At 56.5% G+C, this 18728-nt stretch overlaps 2 protein-coding genes across 18 annotated transcripts in view; both read right to left on the bottom strand.

Annotated features, from left to right (window-relative positions):
* The window catches only part of MACF1 (microtubule actin crosslinking factor 1), a 146874-nt gene that overhangs the window by 24463 nt on the left and 103683 nt on the right, over positions 1-18728 (bottom strand). For all 17 annotated transcript variants that reach the window (XM_075047369.1, XM_075047360.1, XM_075047365.1 and 14 more), the window contains 12 exons: positions 9377-9538; positions 9059-9229; positions 7936-8102; positions 6955-7114; positions 6188-6514; positions 5452-5536; positions 4278-4519; positions 3914-4120; positions 2940-3059; positions 1717-1824; positions 1139-1357; positions 338-541 (listed from right to left, as the gene is read on the bottom strand). In XM_075047369.1, coding sequence (XP_074903470.1) covers positions 338-541; positions 1139-1357; positions 1717-1824; positions 2940-3059; positions 3914-4120; positions 4278-4519; positions 5452-5536; positions 6188-6514; positions 6955-7114; positions 7936-8102; positions 9059-9229; positions 9377-9538 — 2172 coding nt within the window. The remainder of the gene's footprint in view (positions 1-337; positions 542-1138; positions 1358-1716; positions 1825-2939; positions 3060-3913; positions 4121-4277; positions 4520-5451; positions 5537-6187; positions 6515-6954; positions 7115-7935; positions 8103-9058; positions 9230-9376; positions 9539-18728) is intronic.
* Positions 12144-17214, bottom strand: LOC142040012 (uncharacterized). The gene is made up of 2 exons (XM_075047182.1): positions 12563-17214; positions 12144-12290 (listed from the first exon to the last, which is right to left on the bottom strand). Exons 1-2 carry the CDS (start codon positions 15788-15790, stop codon positions 12144-12146), a joined length of 3375 nt encoding a protein of 1124 aa, XP_074903283.1. The 5' UTR covers positions 15791-17214.

Here is an 18728-nt window from a genome sequence, read left to right as displayed (position 1 = left end):
TATCAGAAATGAAACTTATCTCTCCAAGCTCTTTCAAGAGGCTCTTTGGGCCCTTCCAACCTTGGGTGGATGCCAAAACAGCCCCTTTGAACGAGCATCATTACTGAGGTTGTAAAAATTTATTACCCTATTTACTATGTCAAGATTCAAACGCCTTTTCCCCCGCTCTCGCAGCCAGCGCTGAGCGGCAGGAAACTACCCTGGAGGTGTCTGACCACGTTGTGCCTTATAAAGGGTTTTACAATTGTAACGCTCAGAATAAAACTGCATTTCAAAGCACGTGGCTTCCCCAGGAGACTGCGATAAGAAGACTCGGCTCCTTTGCACGCCAGCATACCTGGGTGGACTGCGAGACGGCTTCGTCAAGTGCGAGAGCCCGCTGACACACCTCCTCCTTGATTTTGGCGTACATGGCCTCAGCCGTCGAGTATTTTTTCTGCACCATCTCCCCTTCCTCGGGGTTGAGGTCCTTGAGCTGCGGTCCAATTTTCAGCAGCTTGTCAATATGAGGCTTATGTTCAGCAATGGACTCTCTCAGTTGCTAGGGAATAGAGGGAAAAAAATACATTTGTTTAGAAATCTATTGAAAGCTGCTGCTTATTTATTTCATGCAGCGCTCCAAGAGCAGCGATCGTATCTGGTAGCGAACTCACACCGTGGATTTCTTGACCCAGCATCTGCCAAGCACATGGCACTCGGCAATTCCTAACATGGCTACGGCTCTGCACGCGCCGGCACGCTGCCCGGCACGGGTCCTTCCCCGGCACGGCCGGCTCCTGACCCTCCCCACAGCCCCACGGGGGACCCCACTGAGAAAATTCGCTTTGCGACTCCCTACCCTAAAAGCACAAAGCGGTTTTCCCTGCCACAATCAGGCAGGAGATCCGAAGGCAGCCAGGCTCCCTTGGGTGCAATCTGTATTTTAGTAAGAAGTGCTCCAACGTAACTAGTGATTTCCACATGGTACACTCACAGCACGCTTGTATTACACAGGAAGGATCCCCCAAAAAGAAGAGAATGGGAAAAAAAAAATCAGAAAAATTTAGAAAAAAGGCGCTCTCGCCTCTGCGAGCGCTGCGCCTCTGTTTAAGGTAGAAGAACCGATGGCGCAGGAGATGCAAACTCTGCGTCCTCTTACCCTCATGTCCTCCTGCTGCTGTTTGAGCTGCTCGTGATCGATGGCCGGAGGGGGCAGCTGGGAGATGAGGGCTTGCGTCTCCTCGATCCATGGGTTCAGCTCCTCGTAGGTCTCCCAGAACTGGTTGACCAGGACCTGGGCACGCTCCAAGCGAGCGTAGCGCTCCGAGTTGAGTTGACTGACGGCTTCGTACTGCTGCACCAGGGACTCGGTTTTCTCCTAAAAAACAGAGGGAAAAGAGTTCTAGCGAGGGATGCAAAAGGGCCCAGGAAAAGCGCCAGCTGCATGCTGTGAGCTGGAAGAGCAGGAGGTGCCTTTGGTGGCCTTCCACGCGTGCAAGCTGTAATTCCAATTAAAGCAGCCTCAGAAATCTCTGCTGTCCCCCCCCATCCACAAACACTGCAATAAAAATATGCAATAAAGGGGAGTAATAAATGTAAAGAGATTTCTGCTAACGCTGGTGGGAATTACTAAAGATGGAGTAATTTTAAACTACTTCAGCCCGTGCAAGAGCTGAGAATTCGCCTCTCTCCCCGCTCCATCTCCCCCGTCGCAGTAAATAGCAGAGGGAGGTTCACCTGGAGAACAGCTTTTTGTTCCTCCCCACATGTCCCAAAGATCTCATTGCGCTGGCTGAACAGTTCATCCATGGAGTCTTTGTGCCGAATAATGTCGATGGAAAAAGCCTGCAGAAAGGAAACGTCCAAAGAAAGGAAAGAAATCAGAGCCGAGCCCAACCTCTCCCCCAGCTCATCCCCGGGACCCTCCTGCCTGCGCCAGCTGTAGCAGGCAGAACTCAGCGCCGCAGAGATCACGCAAAACTCAGCACAAGTGTCCTGCAGCACACTGAAAATCTGGCTGAAAATGCAGATTACTGCATGTTTTTCTCATGACTCATCTACATCAACCTCCCTCTTTCAAAGGCCTGAAAACAGCTCTTGAAATGAGGTATCAGTCCACTTCCACACCCAGGGTCCTTACTGGAGGAAAAGCTCCACCATCCATTCATTAGCGAACACGTTAACCCCCCAAAACGATGCTCTCCAGAACTACATCTACCAATAACTTTGCCGTTCCCAAGGTCCACATGATTAACAGCAGGAAGCCAAGCTGAGCTCAATTTAACTTAATGCTCGACGGTTCAGTCCTCCTCCCTTATAACAATGTCCTTTTTTTTTTTTTTTTTTTTAAAAAATCCAATAAGCCTGTATGCTGCTCTGATTGCCGAGGCTGGTAAGGGAAGAAAAGGGCCGTTTATTTAAAGTGCACGTTCTTTTAAGCATGAGCTCATCTCAAAGATATAAAAAAACCCCAGCGTCTCTTTGTTCCACGTTTGGTTGCTGGGAGGGAAACGAGGAGTCCCCCACTGCAAGGAACAATGAGCAAAAAGCAAATGTAAAAGCATCCTCATTAATCAATATATACATTTCTCTAAACCTTTCCTGCTGCCAGCACCTGCAAGACCCAGACAGAGCTCACTCCAGCGACCACAGGGAAAGCCTTTGGAAGGAGCAACTCTCTTGAGGGAGTCCAGGCAAAAGCACCCATCCAGCCCTAAACGCCCGTGCAAAGGTTTTGGCTCCCGCAGATGGACAGGAGGCTTTTTCCTTTAGAAGCCAAACACTTCATTTCTCTAAATCCTGCTTCTCCCTTCTTTTTCCCTTCTACTTACCAAGGCCAAGCGTTGCATCTCTCCTTGTGCTCTGGGCTCAGCGCTACACACCCCAGCTCATCATGCCGATGGCATCCCTCCTTCGCTGCCCACCCTGTGCCCCCCCCCCAGCAGCGAGCGCGCACGTACCTTCTGCACCTGCAGCTGAGCCGTCGTCTGGTCTTGCTCCAGGCGGATGGGACCGAGAGCCATCAGCTTTCGCTTGGTCTCAGCCACCCAGGCCAGCTCCGCGTCGGCCGCCTGCTCGTACTGGCACACGGGAAAGGACAGGTTAGCGACGGGCAGCAGGGATGGAGCCCACGGCCAGTTGGGGATGGTGGGAGACATGGAGGGGGGGGACACCCAGTGGGATGCATGGGGACAAACGCCTCGCCCGGGCACGCAGAGGCAAGGAGGAGAAGGGGACATTGGGGTGGACACAGGTTTCTGACTCCAAGCTCCCCTCCGAGAGAAGCGGCAGCCGCCCTCCCACGGCCGGCGGCTCCTGCAGCTGGTTTTGGGGCGCAGAGCATCACTGCTGCACAGGCGCTCAGCGCAGCAGGGCAGCCACCCTCCTCTACACCCTCCCTGCCCACAGGGAAGGGGACAGCTCTATTTTACAGAATCATTTTGCCTGCATGCTCAGCTGCGTGGAGTCAGCGCTCAAAGCCAGCGAGGGCAGTTATTCACAGCGCTCCACAGCCTCCAGTCCATGCAGAACAAGCCTTTTTTGAGAGGACTGTTCGCCTGGAACAAATCTCTGTGCTATCACAACAGGGGATGACATTTTTCCAGGCCTGAAAGTCACCTGTCGTCGGTTTTACACCATCTACGTCACCCACGCAAGCAAAAGCCCGCAGGCGGGGATAACGTGGTGCTGCCCCGGAGTTACCCTACCCGAACCACGCGCAACGGGACGGGTCAGAAACCAGCCCTGCTGCCACACGCTGCTGGTGGGGCCCGTTCATTTCTTGGCGTTCCCGACGGGATTTGACCCTCCCGTCGGGTTGCGCTTGCTATCCCTCCCGCCGCCATCGCGCCGCGCGGGCTGGAGCCACGCCAAGCCGCTCGCTCCCACTCTCCCGGAGAAAAGCCGTCAGCCTCTGGCGGGGTTATTAAATTACCTGTTGAGACCTCTGAATAGCAGCATCGATTTCTTCCACCCTCTGCTTGACGGTGTCGCTGACCAGCTTGTAGCGCTCGTTGGTGTCCGACACGAGTTTATCCAGCCCTTCGCGGGCTCGCCAGGGAACCAGCTCCAAGAGAGCTCGGCTCACCTCGTTCACCGTGTCCAGGACGAGCCTGTGCTCCATCACCTCCTTCTTCAGCTCCTGTGGAAGGCACCCACGGACAAATGTCCTTCTCAGCGCTCTGCAGGTGACATCCCTCTCCAGCTCCTCCCAGGCCTCTCAAAACAGCGAGCAAACCCCCACCGGCTCCCACCCTCGTGTCCCCCGTTCCTTGGGTGCTGCTCTGCCAGCCCCCCACCTTTTGCCTCTGCTGGAACTGGGGTATCTGCTCGCCGGCGGGGGACTGTCCCCCACTGGAAGCCAGCTCGTCCTCCACTTTGCTCATCCAGCCGGTGAGCTCCTCGTGCGTGGACTGGAACTTGGTGGCCAGCTGCCGAGCCTGCTCCAGCGTGCGCAGCGCCTTGGAGCTGGCAGCGGTGATGTCTGAATAGCGGGTCTTAATTCCATCCAGCTTCTCCTGGATCAGCAACACCTCCTCCCCTACGAGACAGCAGCAAGGGGCAAATGATGCTGGGCTGGGGGGGCTGCAGGAAGGTTGAAGCAGCCACCTGCCCTGTTCCCCCCCCCCCGTTTTAAATAGCTAATTTCAGTCTCACTTTTCTATATATCAGTGCAACTTCGCAGCCTGTTTTTACAGCTGGGAAGGTACTGTTCGAGCTGACATTTTCTACCAGCCTGTGTAATGTCCACCTCCTCCCTGGGACAGGAGGGAAGCGTGCTGTGAAGCCTGGCTTTGCCACAAGCCCCAAAGCCACCACAACTCGGTTCTCAACTAACGTGCCACAGCTCCAAGGAAAAAAGGTCCAGTTCGCTCTTTACTACTATTTCCGAGAGGACAAGAAACTGCAGGCCAAATTCTTTGTAATCACTCTTCCTGCTACATGGCTCCCACAAGGACAGAGGTCTGTACATCTGCTCTGAGCAGACCACATCTGAAGGAAATGCATTGCCCCGACCTTTCTTCCCACTCATAAACATAAACTCACACCCACGTGGCAACAGCAACAACTGCTCAGTATGGGAAAGCAATATTAGGAAAGGGCTGGGTGTATTTTTAACCTCTTTCCATGTGATTTAGCAGCTGGATGCGATGAGAAAACCCTCCCTTGCGTTGCAGGGCTGCTCAGTGCTGAGCATCACCACGCCGGTGGTGGGAATCACCCGCTCATGAAGCTGCGAAGTTGGTACTTGGGATTTACTAAGCTGGAGCGCTTATGGCTCGGCATCCAGGTCTGGATGCAAAACAGCTACTTTGGGAGTATCCGAAAGGAAATTAGACCCGAGGGAGAACAGCTTTCCCCCGAACAACATATCGCTGCAGAGCGTGGACTTCCCAGGGAAGACGATGTGGAGGATGGGGGGCTTCCCGGACCCCCCACATCGGCCAGAGCGTGCCCAAATCTTCGTGTTACCTGTGGTTTGCTTCAGAAGAGCCTGCCCGTTTCTAATGGCTTGGTCCACATTCTTTTTCCTGTTCACGATCTCCTCATTCAAAGCCTGGAGAGAAAAGCAATTGGGGTTACACTTCTGCAGGCAGGTCCCCAAATCCTGCCAGCCAGAGATTCTAAGGAGCGCACGAATGGCTCCTACTGAGCACGAGAAGGGTGGACAGCAGATCGGATACTTGTCCAGTCATCCCTCTCCTGCTACAGGAGTTATTGGGACTTCTGGGACCCAAAGGCTGCAATCTTAGAGCAAACCCATCCCATCCCATTGGATATGTGTTACCAAAGAACTTGCCCTTGGATTAGACATAACCTCACTCTTGAAAAGAGCTTGCACGGCCCCCGGGGAGCGGAAGCAGACGGCTTCCTCGGTGGCCAGCCTGGCTCAGAAAACCCACTGGGCTTTTCAAGCTCTCATTCTTGGAAACAGCATCCAGCTTTCTAAAGGCACGGGGTGGCCAAGCTCGCTCAGACATTGTTCCCAAAGCAAATGAATCATTTGAAGTTTCCCCCCCAGGACACCCATTTTTGGGGCCACAATTATTGTTTTTAACACATGAAACCTCTTTACGCTTCTCCAAGCCTAGAAGAGAACCAGCAGCGGAACAAACTTCGCAAAATTAAAGTCAGACCAGAAACAAAAATAAAACCAGATAAATGCAACAAAACAAACAACATAAACATGGAAGAAAATGGAAAATACCAGCTGGTCGGCATGCTGCTTCTGCAGGACGTCCCGTTTGTAATCCTTTACGGATACCGAGCCGAGCTTGTCCTCGACCTCAGCCAGCCAGTTGAGCACTTCCACCTCCTCCTCCCCAAAGAGCCTGGCGTTAGACAGCGCCTGATCCAGCAGCGCTGCCTTCCGGCAGCACCGGTCGTGGACCTCGCCGTAGCGGGTCTGCAGAGAGTCTAGCTTCTCTGCCAGCAGCCTCCGCTCGGCGGCACAGCTCAGGGAGGAGAGGGACTGCCCGACACCGACCGCCCGAGAGACGTCGGCCGCGTGGCTCTCTATCTCTTCCTCTAGAGCCTGAATGCCGGGAGGATAAAATGGACAACAGAAAGGAAAATGAGTGAAAAAAAAATGGATAAAACCAAACCAAAACCAAACGTAAATGGGGAAACAGAAACAATGAATGCAACTGAAGGGATGAAGGAGACACAAAACCCACCCGTGAATGGGCAAACTGCATCAAAATAAAAAAGGTTTAAAAGAAACACAAGAACAGGAATGTTTTTTCTATCCAGAGCCAGATACATTTGCTGCAAGGTGCAAAGACATCAGTTTCGTATTTATCCACACTGGTGGGTTCGGGTTTGCAGCCTTCTCTGTACATAAAAGCAGCCTGGAAAACTCCTCCAATACTTGTTTGTGCCAAAAACCCCCTCGCCGCGGCAGAAACAACCACCTGAGCGGGACCCAATACCAACCACCTCCATGGGCAGCTCCCGATCACGCACGGGTCCTACCTTGTGCCGACTGATCTGCTGCTGGATTTTGGCAGTCTGGGTACCGATGGGCTCCGAGTTGGCCAGTTTCTTTTCCGTCACCGACAGCCAGTCCGACACAGGCTCCGTGGTTTCATGGAACTGCTTTGCCAGGACCAAGATGTCCTCCAGCTGCTTCTGCCTGTAGTAAGGAATAAAACACTAAGGAGCAGCTCCCCCTTGGAGCCAGGCATGGGAAGCAGCTTCGAGTATTAGGAAGAAGGAACCCAAGCAGCCCTATTCAGAGCAAGGTGAGACACTGTGTCAGGCAAGCTGCAAAGGCAAACGCAAAAATCAATGTGGAGAAACTGCAAAATAAGTTTTTCCTGCAGCTGTGCCTTTAGGGTCCAGTTTACCCACCCGGGAAGGTGGCAGAAAGGCTCCCCTGCTGTGCTGCTTTTCTTCCATTCCTACCACTATCTTGGAGATCCTCTGACGTGCTCAGCTTGTGTCTGGGCTCTCAGTGTTTCAGAGCTGCTGAGCTTCTGTTTAAAGACAGCCCAGTACCAGTACAAGTCCTAGATGGACAGGCCATCTAGTTGGCAGTGATTTAAAAGACTGGGAGGGTCAAATCTGGCCCTCAGAAGTGACTTCAAAACCTCAAATACTGGCTTATGGAGTAACAAGCAACTCAAATGAGATTCAGGCAGCAGAAAGGTGTCAACAGGATGTTGCTGCTAAAGCTAAACGTTAATGCTTAGAGGAATAAAAATAACATCCATCCCCTGCAGGGAATTTATTTAATCTGAGCTCTTCCCTGCCATTGTAAACCACCGCTATCAACTTCAGCTCCCAAACAGGCTTTGATTTCTCATGTTTTCCAGCTGTTTCCACGTTTCCAGGATGTATCCGCACAGAAATCTCCGCCAGCTCCCCACGTGTTGTAACCCCAAGCTCCGGGGCACCGTGAATCGCAGGACGAGCTGGCCCCGTGTTTTTGGCCAGCGGCGCAGACCCTCTCACCTGCCGGCCGCCCTGCCCAGCAGCCCTGCCCAGCGGCGCTCCAGGCTCTCCAGCTGACCCACGATCTTCTCCCGGTCCGCGGGCTCGGCCGACTGCGCGATCCTGCCGCCCTCCGCTTGGATCATCTCAACGGTGGCTTTGCGATCATCCAGGAGTCGCTGGAGCAGCTTTAGCAACAGCAGGGAAACAAGGGAGGGTAAAAGTTACCAGACTGGATCAGCAGAACCTCTTCTAGCCCTCAGAGATAGCAAATCTCTAATTGTGGCTGAAAACCACCGTAAGCACGGGGCCGAGACCAAAGCCAGCCCAGCAGGACAGCCATCAAAACCAGTTAAAAAAAAATTAATAATAATGTAATAATATGCTTTAACTTTTGGTCAGCCCTGAAGTGGTCAGGCAGTTAGACTAGATGATCGTTGTAGGCCCCTTCCAACTGAAATATTCTATTCTATTCTAAAAGAGATTCAAAGCACTTCTGTGCCAGAGAACTTTTCGGAGGCTTCCCCATCAACCCCCCAAACTTATGAAGATTAAGTTCTTAACTTTCACTTTAAATAAATTTCCTCTTCAAAGTCTCAATACGTCAGACCAAGCCTCGGTAAGAATTCATTTCTAAAATGTTTTACCACGACCACACTTGAACTTTCATCCGCCTGCTCAGAAGGGCAGGCGCCGGCCTGGGCTGTTATCTTTGCAAACACCGGCACGCCTCGAGTCGGTTCTTACAGTTTGTTCATTCCTTTTGTCCAAATACCCAAACTGGTACCTACAACGCCAGCTTGCTCCTGACGCAGCAGAATTACCAGCACAAACAAAACTTAGGGCTGGAAAAACACGGCCGACCAGCAAAACCAGCAGCAAACTTCAAGAGGCAGTGGGACGAGAAAGTAACGCTGGTGATTTAGACGATGGAGATAGCGAGTGTGGGCAAACGAGCTGCCTGTTTTCTGCTGCTGCTGTTTTCCCCTCATTACATCAGAATGTAGAAGAGCCACCATGAAAGAAGCAGGCTTGTAGACATCCCAGCTACGCCTTATCTCTTACAGTTGGACCCCCCAAAAACTGTCCGGCTGTCCAGAGCTCCCCCTCCCATCAAGCCAACCCTTACCCTGTACTTGCTCACCTTCTGCTCCTGGATCTGGGCTTTCACCACCTTGTACTCCGCAGAGGGAGGTTTCTGGTTGGAGATGAGCTCCTCGGTGTCCGTCAGCCAGCTCAGCAACGGCTCCAGGGCATCCTGAAACTTCCCGCAGTGCAACAGGGCCTCCTGCAGCTGAGCAACTCTTTGGGCCACCTGCACCCCAAACACAACCCCATTGCACGGTCAGGCCGGTGATGCATCAACGCCGGAGCCTCAGCAGCCTGTCAACGACCCCCTTCTTCTACCAGACCCCAACGGGGTTGGGAGAAACCAGGAACAGCCACCTCCCCACGCTCTCACCTTCTTGTTGAGGGTGTTCCAGCGGGTGTTGATTTCTTCCATGTCATGCTCCAGCCCTTGGACATCACAGTTTTTCCCGGCACTTTGGATGAGTCCTTGACCAACTCCATTGACTTGCTGTAGTTTCAGCTGGAGAGGATCCACTTGCTCCTTCTGGAACAGCTGGGGATGGGAAGGGTGGGAGAGAAAAGTTATTTATAACTTGCGAGCTGCTCTTACAGCCCCTCCGTCGTTCAATAGATACAACAGGCTCTCCTCTCCAGAGAGGATGCAGTAGCTGCTTGCACTGATTTTATTAGAGTTGTGCAAGCTTGTCTAAACTCCTCCCTTGCCTTGACCTAGTAATGCAAGCAGGCATTCGCTGGTGTGGAGCACAGCTCGGGATCTATACGCATCCACCTCTGCTTTTAAATGGGTAAATCCCCTTTTTCCAAGCACCAGAGTGAGGTGGAGAGAGCAAATCGGGGAAGAAATGAGAGCATCAGCTCTGGTCAGCCATCAGATTGGGAAATAATGCTCCTGGGGAAAAACCCAAAGCAATTCTCATAGTGATGCTATTGAGAACGGAGACCTGACATCACATGAGTTTTGTTAACCACAAAATTACAGACACCGAGAAACTAGCTGTATTTCGAAAGACAAAGGCAATAGGCAATTAATGTGCTAGTCGTTTACCGCATATTTGGCATGGTCCTGCCTGGGAATCCTGTGGGGAAAAGCTTTTTAAACCAAAAAAGATTTGATAGGGAAGGGGGAGGAGAGCGAATGAAGCTCCCCATTGTAAAGAGAGGCAGCAGGGAAAATCCTGTTTCCGTGAAGGAGATAAGTGCTCTTTATCAGAGCTGTGGATCTGCTGTAACCACCCGCTGACGCGGCTGCCGCTGCACGGTCCCTCTCTGGCACGGCTGGGGCGGCCGCACAGCCCGGTGCCAAGGGAGAAGCCGGCTGCTTCCCCATAGCAAACAGTGCAAGCCCCCAAAAAAGGGAGCGGAGTCCTTCATCGCTTACTCTGGTCCCTTGGACCACGAGCCCATCAAGAGCACAGGTCACCCCGCACCCAGCGCTGGACAGGATCAGAGCCCTTGGCCCTGTTGCAACATTTTCTCTTTGGAAAGCAGAGGGGATTGCAGCCAGCTTTCTCAAGCGTGCCTCCTCCTCACGTGCCCGAGAATATAGAGATTGACGGCATCAAAAAATTCCCACTCGGATGCAAAATCTCTCCTAGCAGAGCAGCGAGTCGTGGATGGCACAGCTCTCCAGACCCAGCGATTGCTTTGCCTCCAAAGGAACACAAGGCAGGCAAAAAAACTCAAACGCAAAAAAACAAACCCCAAACACACACACAAAAATTTCCCTGTCCAAGTAAGAGGGGCTGCCTTGACTTTCTTTGCCCCGTTTTCGAAGAAAAAGCTCTTCCTTCCCGTCAGAGCTCAGCAACTCGAGGGCAGGGAGGTATCGCTCCAGGACACGAACCGAAGGGTGTGCTGGCAGACCTTGTCCAGAGCTGTTTGCTCAGGGAGAATTATGCCACGGTTATAAGAAATAAATGGTGACATGAAAACACCGATTCCCTGGATGCTTCTCCTGTTACTGTTTATAAATGGAGCTGGTTGTTGGAGGAGCCAAACCCACAAAAGGACCAGGTTGATAAGTCTGGCATGCCAGGCTGGGTCTGAGCCCTCCGCACGCTGCAAAAACAAACTCCAGGGCTTCGAAGCAGCCGGGCAGGGAGGGAGCCCCGCAGAAAACCCAGCCGTCAGACCACAGGTACCTGCAACACATGAATCGGTACAGCCCGAGAGCATGACGCTGCACAAGGATCATTACAAAGATAATCACGCTAATGGCCTGAGGAGCGAGCATGTCCAACACACTTGTTTTTCTTTGCTCATAAAAAGATTCCAGCAATTTAGTCCATTAACCTCGCTGTGACTCAGCTTTGAAACAAATATTTAATGTACACCCTTCGCTGGGCAGGAGAAGGCGTAGAGCGAGGTGTCCTGCCCGGGCGAAGCGGCCGGACAGACATCTTGGCGAGCAGAAGGACATCTGCTCCGCCACACCTCCTCCTCGCTTCCAGAAATGCTTCCCAAAGCATCCCCTCGCTTTCTGCTTCCCTCATCTCCCAGGCGGCCGCGGTCCTTAACCCCACCGCTGCCGAGCGCTGAGCCCGACCCCGTGGTGGGAAGAACCGGCATCGCCCCGGTGCAGAGCCGGAGCTGCCAACGGCTTGAGCAAGCGGAAGATTTATGGGGTGAGCAATCAGAGATGCTGCACGTAAAGTAAGGGTCCCACCAGCAAGGCAATGCCGACCCCAAAGCAGTGCATTTCAGACAACAGACGTACAACGGCAAGAACCCAACAACTCTTTTTCCTCGCTAAGGTGCACGCTGGGTGCCCCAGCTCATGCTTATATGGACCCCCCCATAAAAAAGCATCTCTCCGAGCCGCTCCACGTGCATTTCTTAAATGGGTGGCACAGCCTAAACGATGAGTAATTGCTACCGAATCGGGATTTTCAGCGCTGACTAACTTCTGATGTCTCCTTAGTGATATTTCTCCTAATCCAGATGGCAGTAAATCAGCACTCGGCTGTGGGAACTCCACCACCGAGGTCTCTCCAGGCAAAAGCCATGAGCACAGCACGGCAAAGCAAATCCCCAAACGCCAGAGAGAATTTGAGCCCCTTCCCACGCACGTTCAGAGCCTCAGCACCTTATTGCTCGCTCAAAAAGCTACAGAAAGCAGTGACTGCACAGGACAGGAATTATTTGCACTTAATTTGTTTTACAGGATTCTCTCTTCCGATATATTTTCTGCTTCGGAGATGGGAACCACCCCGCCAGGATCCGGCGAGAAGGTTTTTCTGAAGCCTGTGATTTACATCTGAGTGACCATAATGTACTTTCATAAGCTGAAAAAGTTTAAGACAATAGTTTAGGTCATCAGGCAGCGATAGTCTTTTACCTCCCCTACTTATAAAAACACACCATTCCCCCCCCAAACTTTTTGCCTGCCAAATTCAAGCCGAACTCAGGAGGGAGAAGGCTGTTTTGAAGCCTGAACCCTGCAGATCGTGGCTGCGCGTTACCGAGTGGGCTCCCACCTCCCACCCACCCCTCAAGTGCAAAATAAAGTGATTTCTGCGCCTGAAACCCCGCCTGCCAGCGCCTGAGCAACAAATACCTCGTTATCTGGAACGAATCCATCTGGTAGAGCAGGAGGCCCTTCTGCGATGAGAGCGGTGTCGGGGGGTCCCTCCGTGCCCGCGGGCACCTCTCCCTCGCTGGGTGCCAGGGAAGGGGCACCCCCACGGCCGGGGGGACAGAGGGTGTCCCCCAGCATGGCCCCGGGGAGGGTTTGTGCGGTGGGTGCCACGGCAGAGGGTGCGCCCGGCAGTTCTGGGGTGGTGGGTCCCCCCGGGGGGAGTGGGAAGGCGAAGGGGGGACCCTCTGTGCCCAGCGGCACGGAGGCACCGTCCCAAGCTGCCACCTCCGCTGCGGGCGGTCTCGCACTGGGGTCATCCTCTAAAGCTGGCACTTCAGTGGATAGGTGCTCCAGGATGGGTGGCACAACCACGTTGGCAAAGTCGTCTGTATCCCCCGAGGCTGCCACCGGCGCAGGGCTACCACCGAGATCCCTGACACCGGAGACAAGCGGGTCGGCCGCTTGTGGTGGCACAGTGGCAACAGGCACATCAGCAAATGGTGGTGGGGCATCCAGAAGCTCTTCCACTGCCAAGGACGTGGCAGCGGTGGTGGCATCTGGAGGTAAGCGCTCAATACACGGTTCCTCAGCACCCGTGGTAGGATCCCCAGTGGCTGGTGGTGCCCCCTGAACCTGGGGCTCTGGGACAGCCACATCCCCTGGTGCTGGTGGGTCGGTTGGAGCAGAAAGCCCCCCACCATCCCATGGGATGGCATCGGGAGCAGGCTGCCCCACGATGGGCGACGTGCCGGGAAGCTCTTCTGGTGCGGTACGGTGCTGTGCCGCTGGCTGGTCTTCCCAGCCACAGGCAAACAGCAAGTCCAGGTCTCCCGGCTGCAGGACAGCTGCCTGTGCCTCCCCGTGCGTGACAGCCACCTCCACGGGGGACCCTTCGGCGTGGGCAGCCCCTTCCAGAGCCAGACCCTGGCCCAGGGGAACCATTTCCCACGGGAGGTCCTCAACAGGCACCGGGGATGTCGTCGGAGCCTCGGAGCCCGGCTCTGATGCAGAGCCGGCACGGAAAGGCGGCAGAGAACCACAACGAGCATCCCCACTTTCTGCCGGATCAGTCTGGCCCTCGGCTCCCTCACCCTCCGATCCCAAATCTGTGGCTTCACCCTCAGAAACCAGTTCTGAGACATCCCAGTTGGTGAGCTCAGTCCTTCCAGGCAGAAGGTGATGGGTCCCGAATGGATCCGTCCCCTCGCCACCGGCCTCACTGTGCTGCGGGGGGGACCCCAGCTCCTCCGCCACTGTGTCGGGAGCTGGGGGCTGGCAGGGGGACAGCCCAGCCGGGGACACTCGGCCAGGACAGGTCTCCTCAGGGAGCTGCGATACTTCACCATCAGGGACCAAAAAGTCTTGGTTATCTTCAGCCCACCCCACCAGAGCGCTGGGGAAACCAGCTCCCTCCAAGCCAGAAGAAGCTGGATGGGCGCCTGTCTCGGGAGATGGCATCCCACCAGCCACCAGCACCGCCGCCGCACAACTGTCCGTGAGCTCCGGGTCCACCAGTGGGTCAGGGGCATCCTCCTCCACTGGTGCTGGGGAGCACTGCCGGAGGGACCCCAGCCCTGCCATGGCCACGGGGCTGGGTGAGGCCCCTCCGTCCGAGTCCGTCGGGGTGACGGCTGAAGTGTCCCTTTCCGAGAAGGGCTCCGTCGCTGGCTCCAGCGTGCTCGGCACCTGCGAGCTGCAGGTGACATCAAAGTCCTCCAGATCCGACACGACGGCAGAGTCCGAAGCGCTGACGTCCAAAGGGGCTGTACGCTGACATGCTTTGACCGCCGCGCCGGCCAGTTTGGCCGAATCCGGGTCCAGCCCCTCCGAATCCATTGGGGAGACCTGAACCTCCACGTGGCCAGGGACGGCCCCATCGCTCTCGTCCTCGTTCAGGCACTGCTCTTCCAGCTCCAGGAACATCTGCACGGAGTCCGTGTCGGACAACTCGGGGACCGCAGGGCTGGCTGAGCGCTCTGAACCCGGAGCAAAGTCCTCGGCCTCGCACTGCACCGCCGCATCCTCGGTACAGCACGCGCTGCCGCTGAGGCGGCTGCCGGCACCCCCCGGGGACGCGCAGCACCGGGAGGTCCCCGGGCTGGGGGCAGAGCCGTCCGCCAGAGCAGCAAATTGTTCCCTTTCTTCAGATATATCTGCCAAGCAACAGCTCCTCTTCTCCTCTGCCACCAGAGCAGCCTTTCCTCTCTCTGACAGCGTCGCCTCCTCCCACTCCTCCATCATCACCCAGCGCTCGTCCTCCTCAAATCTCAGCTCAGACTCTGTCTTCTCCCTGAGATTGGAGGTGATGAGAATATCCAGTCCTGCATCCAGCAGCTCTTCGCTAAGGCACGGAGAGAGGTTGACGTTCTCCACCGTACAGTCCGACTCGGAGGCCTCCAGGGTCTCCTGGTGCCCATCGCTGAGGCTTCCCTTGATGAAATTCTTCCTGGCTCGCGGCCAGGTGGCACTGGGGAGCCGGCGAGCCCTGGCCAGGTCCCCGACGTGACCGCGGCCCTCGCCGGCATTCAGCAGGGTCTGGTGCTCATTCCGGGGACCGCCGTAGCCATCTGCGCCAAACTGCTTGGCCGTCAGAGCCTCCGCCGCACCGGAGGACTTGGAGACGTGCTCCAAGGTGAGAGACTCGGACATGGGCTCGCCGTGGTCGGGCTGGCCCGGGCGCTCGGTGAGCATGGTGGTCGATTCCCGCTTATCCCGCAGGGAAGGGTTGGAGGCGCCCGCTTCTGACACCTCGCTCAATGAAGCCCCCATCCTTTCTGCAAATTCGGTGAAGTTTGGTGGCATGAAGGACTTCCACGACCGCCGGTTGACGTTCTCCTTCCTCTCGGGGTTCGGTCGTCTCCTCGGTGGAGCTGGCGCCGGCTTGGAGACATCGCTGCTGAGCTTCAGCGCGTCGAAGATGACTCGCTCATCCAACTTCTTCGTTTCTGGCGCCCTGGACTCGAAGACGTTGGCAGCTCCCAGAGTCCCATTGCTGGATATGGTGCTGCCGTCCCCCTTGCCTAGGGTGCTCTTGGAAAGCTGATTGAGCTTCGATCCCTGATCGATTTGCTCGTTAATTCTCATCGTGTCGTATATCGACCTCTGGGGCACGTAGCAATCCTCTATATAACCATCCTCCTCCTCGCCCTTCCCCAGGCAAGTGCGGTTCTGCCGTAAACAGTCTGGCCGGCTCAGTGGTTTGCCCATGCTCTCGTCCTTACGGCTGACGAAACCGCCCCGGCAACCTTTCGCCCACCACCGCAGGAAGCATCACACGGCCAGCAGGTCCCAAACCCGCCGTGGCAGACTCTAATCCCAAAGCAGCGACGCTACGGGGACGGGAGGGTGCGCCGGCAGCACCGTGCCGGCTCAGCAGCCCGACCGGCAGTCCCGAGCAGCGAAACAACCCATCTCATCCCCCCCCGCCTAAAAAAACCCCATCCATCGGCAAAAAGCATCCAAATCCGACAGCTTCGATAAAATATTCCCAATCGCCGTTCAGCGACGGAAACCGCCGAAGAGTTTGAAGCTTTTAAATTATCCCGTCTGTCCTTCTTTAATAACAAAGGCACTGCTTGTCCCGGCCGCTCACGTATCGCAGCCTGAGTGGCGAGCGGCTCCTCGCATTTTCTGCCCAGCTCTAAGTCCCGTGGAAGTCCAGCTGGTCTGAATTAGCCTCTCCCCCCGACTCTCGTGTTTTCATTTGAACTGAGCTTGTCAGCGGATATTCGTACAAGTTTAAACACAGGAAGTTCTTCATTCAGGGCAAACTCAGAGGTTTCCTGTCTCAAAAACATGATGGCATTGTTGTTCCCGTCACCTCGCCACGACGCTCCGGGCCACCGAACCCCCAAAATCCAGCCGGTTGCCACCCGGCGATCGGGACGTACCGCGGAGTCCGGTGGCAGCAGCGGCGGCGGCGGTGGAGGAGGAAGGCTGCTGGGTCTTCGCTCTTTTTTTTTTTTCTTTTTTTTTTCCTTCTCTTTCTCCCCAGGAAAAAAAAAAAAAAAGGGCTATCAAACGCATCCAAAAATGGCAAGGGGACGGAGAGGCACGAAATCCCCCAAGTTGCCGGGTGCCGGCGGGGGGGACGGGGAGCAGCCGCGGCCGGAGGTTCCTGCTGCTGCTGCTTCTTCCTCCTCCTCCTCCTCCTCCTCCTCCCGGCCCCTCTCGTACTAACTTTCCCGGCAGCCGGTAGCGGGCTGCGGCGGCTCCGCGCCACCGGGCGGCCCGGCCATGGCGGGGAGACGGGGCGGGGGGGGGGGGGGCCGGTTCCCGCGGCGAGGACGGAGGGAGGGGAGGTGGGGGGGGGGGGGTAAGACGGGACGGACACCCCCACACACCCCCGCACCGGGACCTCCCTCCCCTTCCCCTTCTCGCCCCCCTTTTGTGCGCGGCTCAGCGGCCGGGCCGGGGGCGGGGGGGGCCGCGTCTCCCCCGCGGGCAGCCCCCGGCCGGCACGGCGGGATGCATGGCGCTCCCGGCCCGCTGCCTTCCTCTTCTTCTTCTTCCTCCTCCTCCTCCTCCGCCGCCGCCCGTTCTCCTTCCCGCCGGCGGAACAAAAGGCCGAACCGCGCAGGCCGCCGCCGCACACCCCGGCCCCGCCGCCGCCACCGTCGCTCGCCGCCAGCACCGGGCTCCCGCGGCGCTGCCAGCCCCGGCGGAGGGCGGGCTGGGGGGGGGGGAGGCGGCACCGCGGGGCGGGAGCGGGGCGGGAGCAACGGGGGCCGCCTCCTCCCCCGGTGCCGCGGTCTCTTCCACCCCCCCCCCCCACCTCCACCAGCCACCTCCCCTCCCCACCGGCCCCGGGAAATGGGGGGGGGAACCGGAGCCCGAGTGGGGTGGGGGGGGGGATTAGGGGGGGGGGGTGTCTCCGCGCCCGGTGGCAGCCCGGGGGTGGCCCCTTCCCCGCCCCACCGGGGCTGGCCCCTCCTTCGGGGGGAGGCGGCAGCCCCCGACAAAGAGCAGCAACGCCCTGGCTCGGCGGCGGCTTCGGCTCAACGCCCCCCCCCTTACCACCACCACCACCTCCCCGGCACCGGCCCCGCCGAGCCCCCGCACTCGCCCGGCTCTTTGTCCGCAGCCGGTCCCGGTGTTTTTCCCCGATACGGCGTTTAAAGGCGCTTCTCAACCGGTTGGGAGGGGGCCTGGCCCCCTTCCCCTCACACCCACCCCTGCACAAAGAACCGAGTTGCTAAATCACCCCCCCCCCCCAAAAAAAAACACCCAACCCCCAAACCCCACCAAAGTACCATTTTTTGCCTTCCCCGAAGCCGCATCGCTCCGCCGGCGCTACCAACCGCTCTGCCAAAAACCCACCCGCAACTTGCCACCGCGCGCCTCGCCGGCTCCAGGCTCCTTTTCCTAAAATCTAATTTTTACGGCCCGGGTTTTGGGTCAACATCACGCTCCCCACTCCCCCCATCACCATCTTTTCCCCCCCTACCACCACCCCCCGACCCTTGGGGTTTAAGAGACAGGGAAAAATTTAAAGCGGCTGCTGTGGGGCTGGGAGAGGGAGGCAGCCCGGGCGTGTGAATCACTGCTGCGAAGTGATGCTGAGGGAAGTCACAGACTTGGGAGAGAAAACAGGAGGGCTTGAAACAGCCTCCACGCATCTCCAGGCAACAACCCGCCCCACCAGCCACCCGGCCTGCTACTTCGGGGATGAATTATAGCATCGGGATAAAAATATGAGAGGCCAGGCAGGTGCTTGATATATAAAAGCGTGTACCGTGCACCCCAATAATGTCAATGTCGGGAGACTGCGACCTCAGTCTGCACTTTGCCGTGCTGCAGTTTCACCAAAAACCTTCCCACCCGGCCGTGGCGAGCCATGGCCGTATTACAGCTGAGAGGTTGACGGCCAGGGAAAGATGAAAAGCCTGATTTTTTTTTGGATGCGCTGCAGGTGCCTGCTGTCTCCGAAAACATTGGGGCTTGGCCAAGGTCATGGTACAGCTGCGGGGGGAGCCCACCTTCCACGTCCCCGAGTCCTTGGACCCTTCGTCCGCAAGTGCCCTGGCACCAACCGCACATGCAGCATGCAGCACCGCGTTCCCCGAGGGACTTTTTCCTTTTGGAGAGACGGGAATGGATGTTTTGTGGAAGGGGAGGGTTCAGGGCTATGGAGGAGAAACGCCCG

Source organism: Buteo buteo, chromosome 16 (assembly GCF_964188355.1).
Source record: "Buteo buteo chromosome 16, bButBut1.hap1.1, whole genome shotgun sequence".
Lineage (NCBI taxonomy): Eukaryota > Metazoa > Chordata > Aves > Accipitriformes > Accipitridae > Buteo > Buteo buteo.
This window is presented reverse-complemented; position numbering and strand designations above follow the sequence as displayed.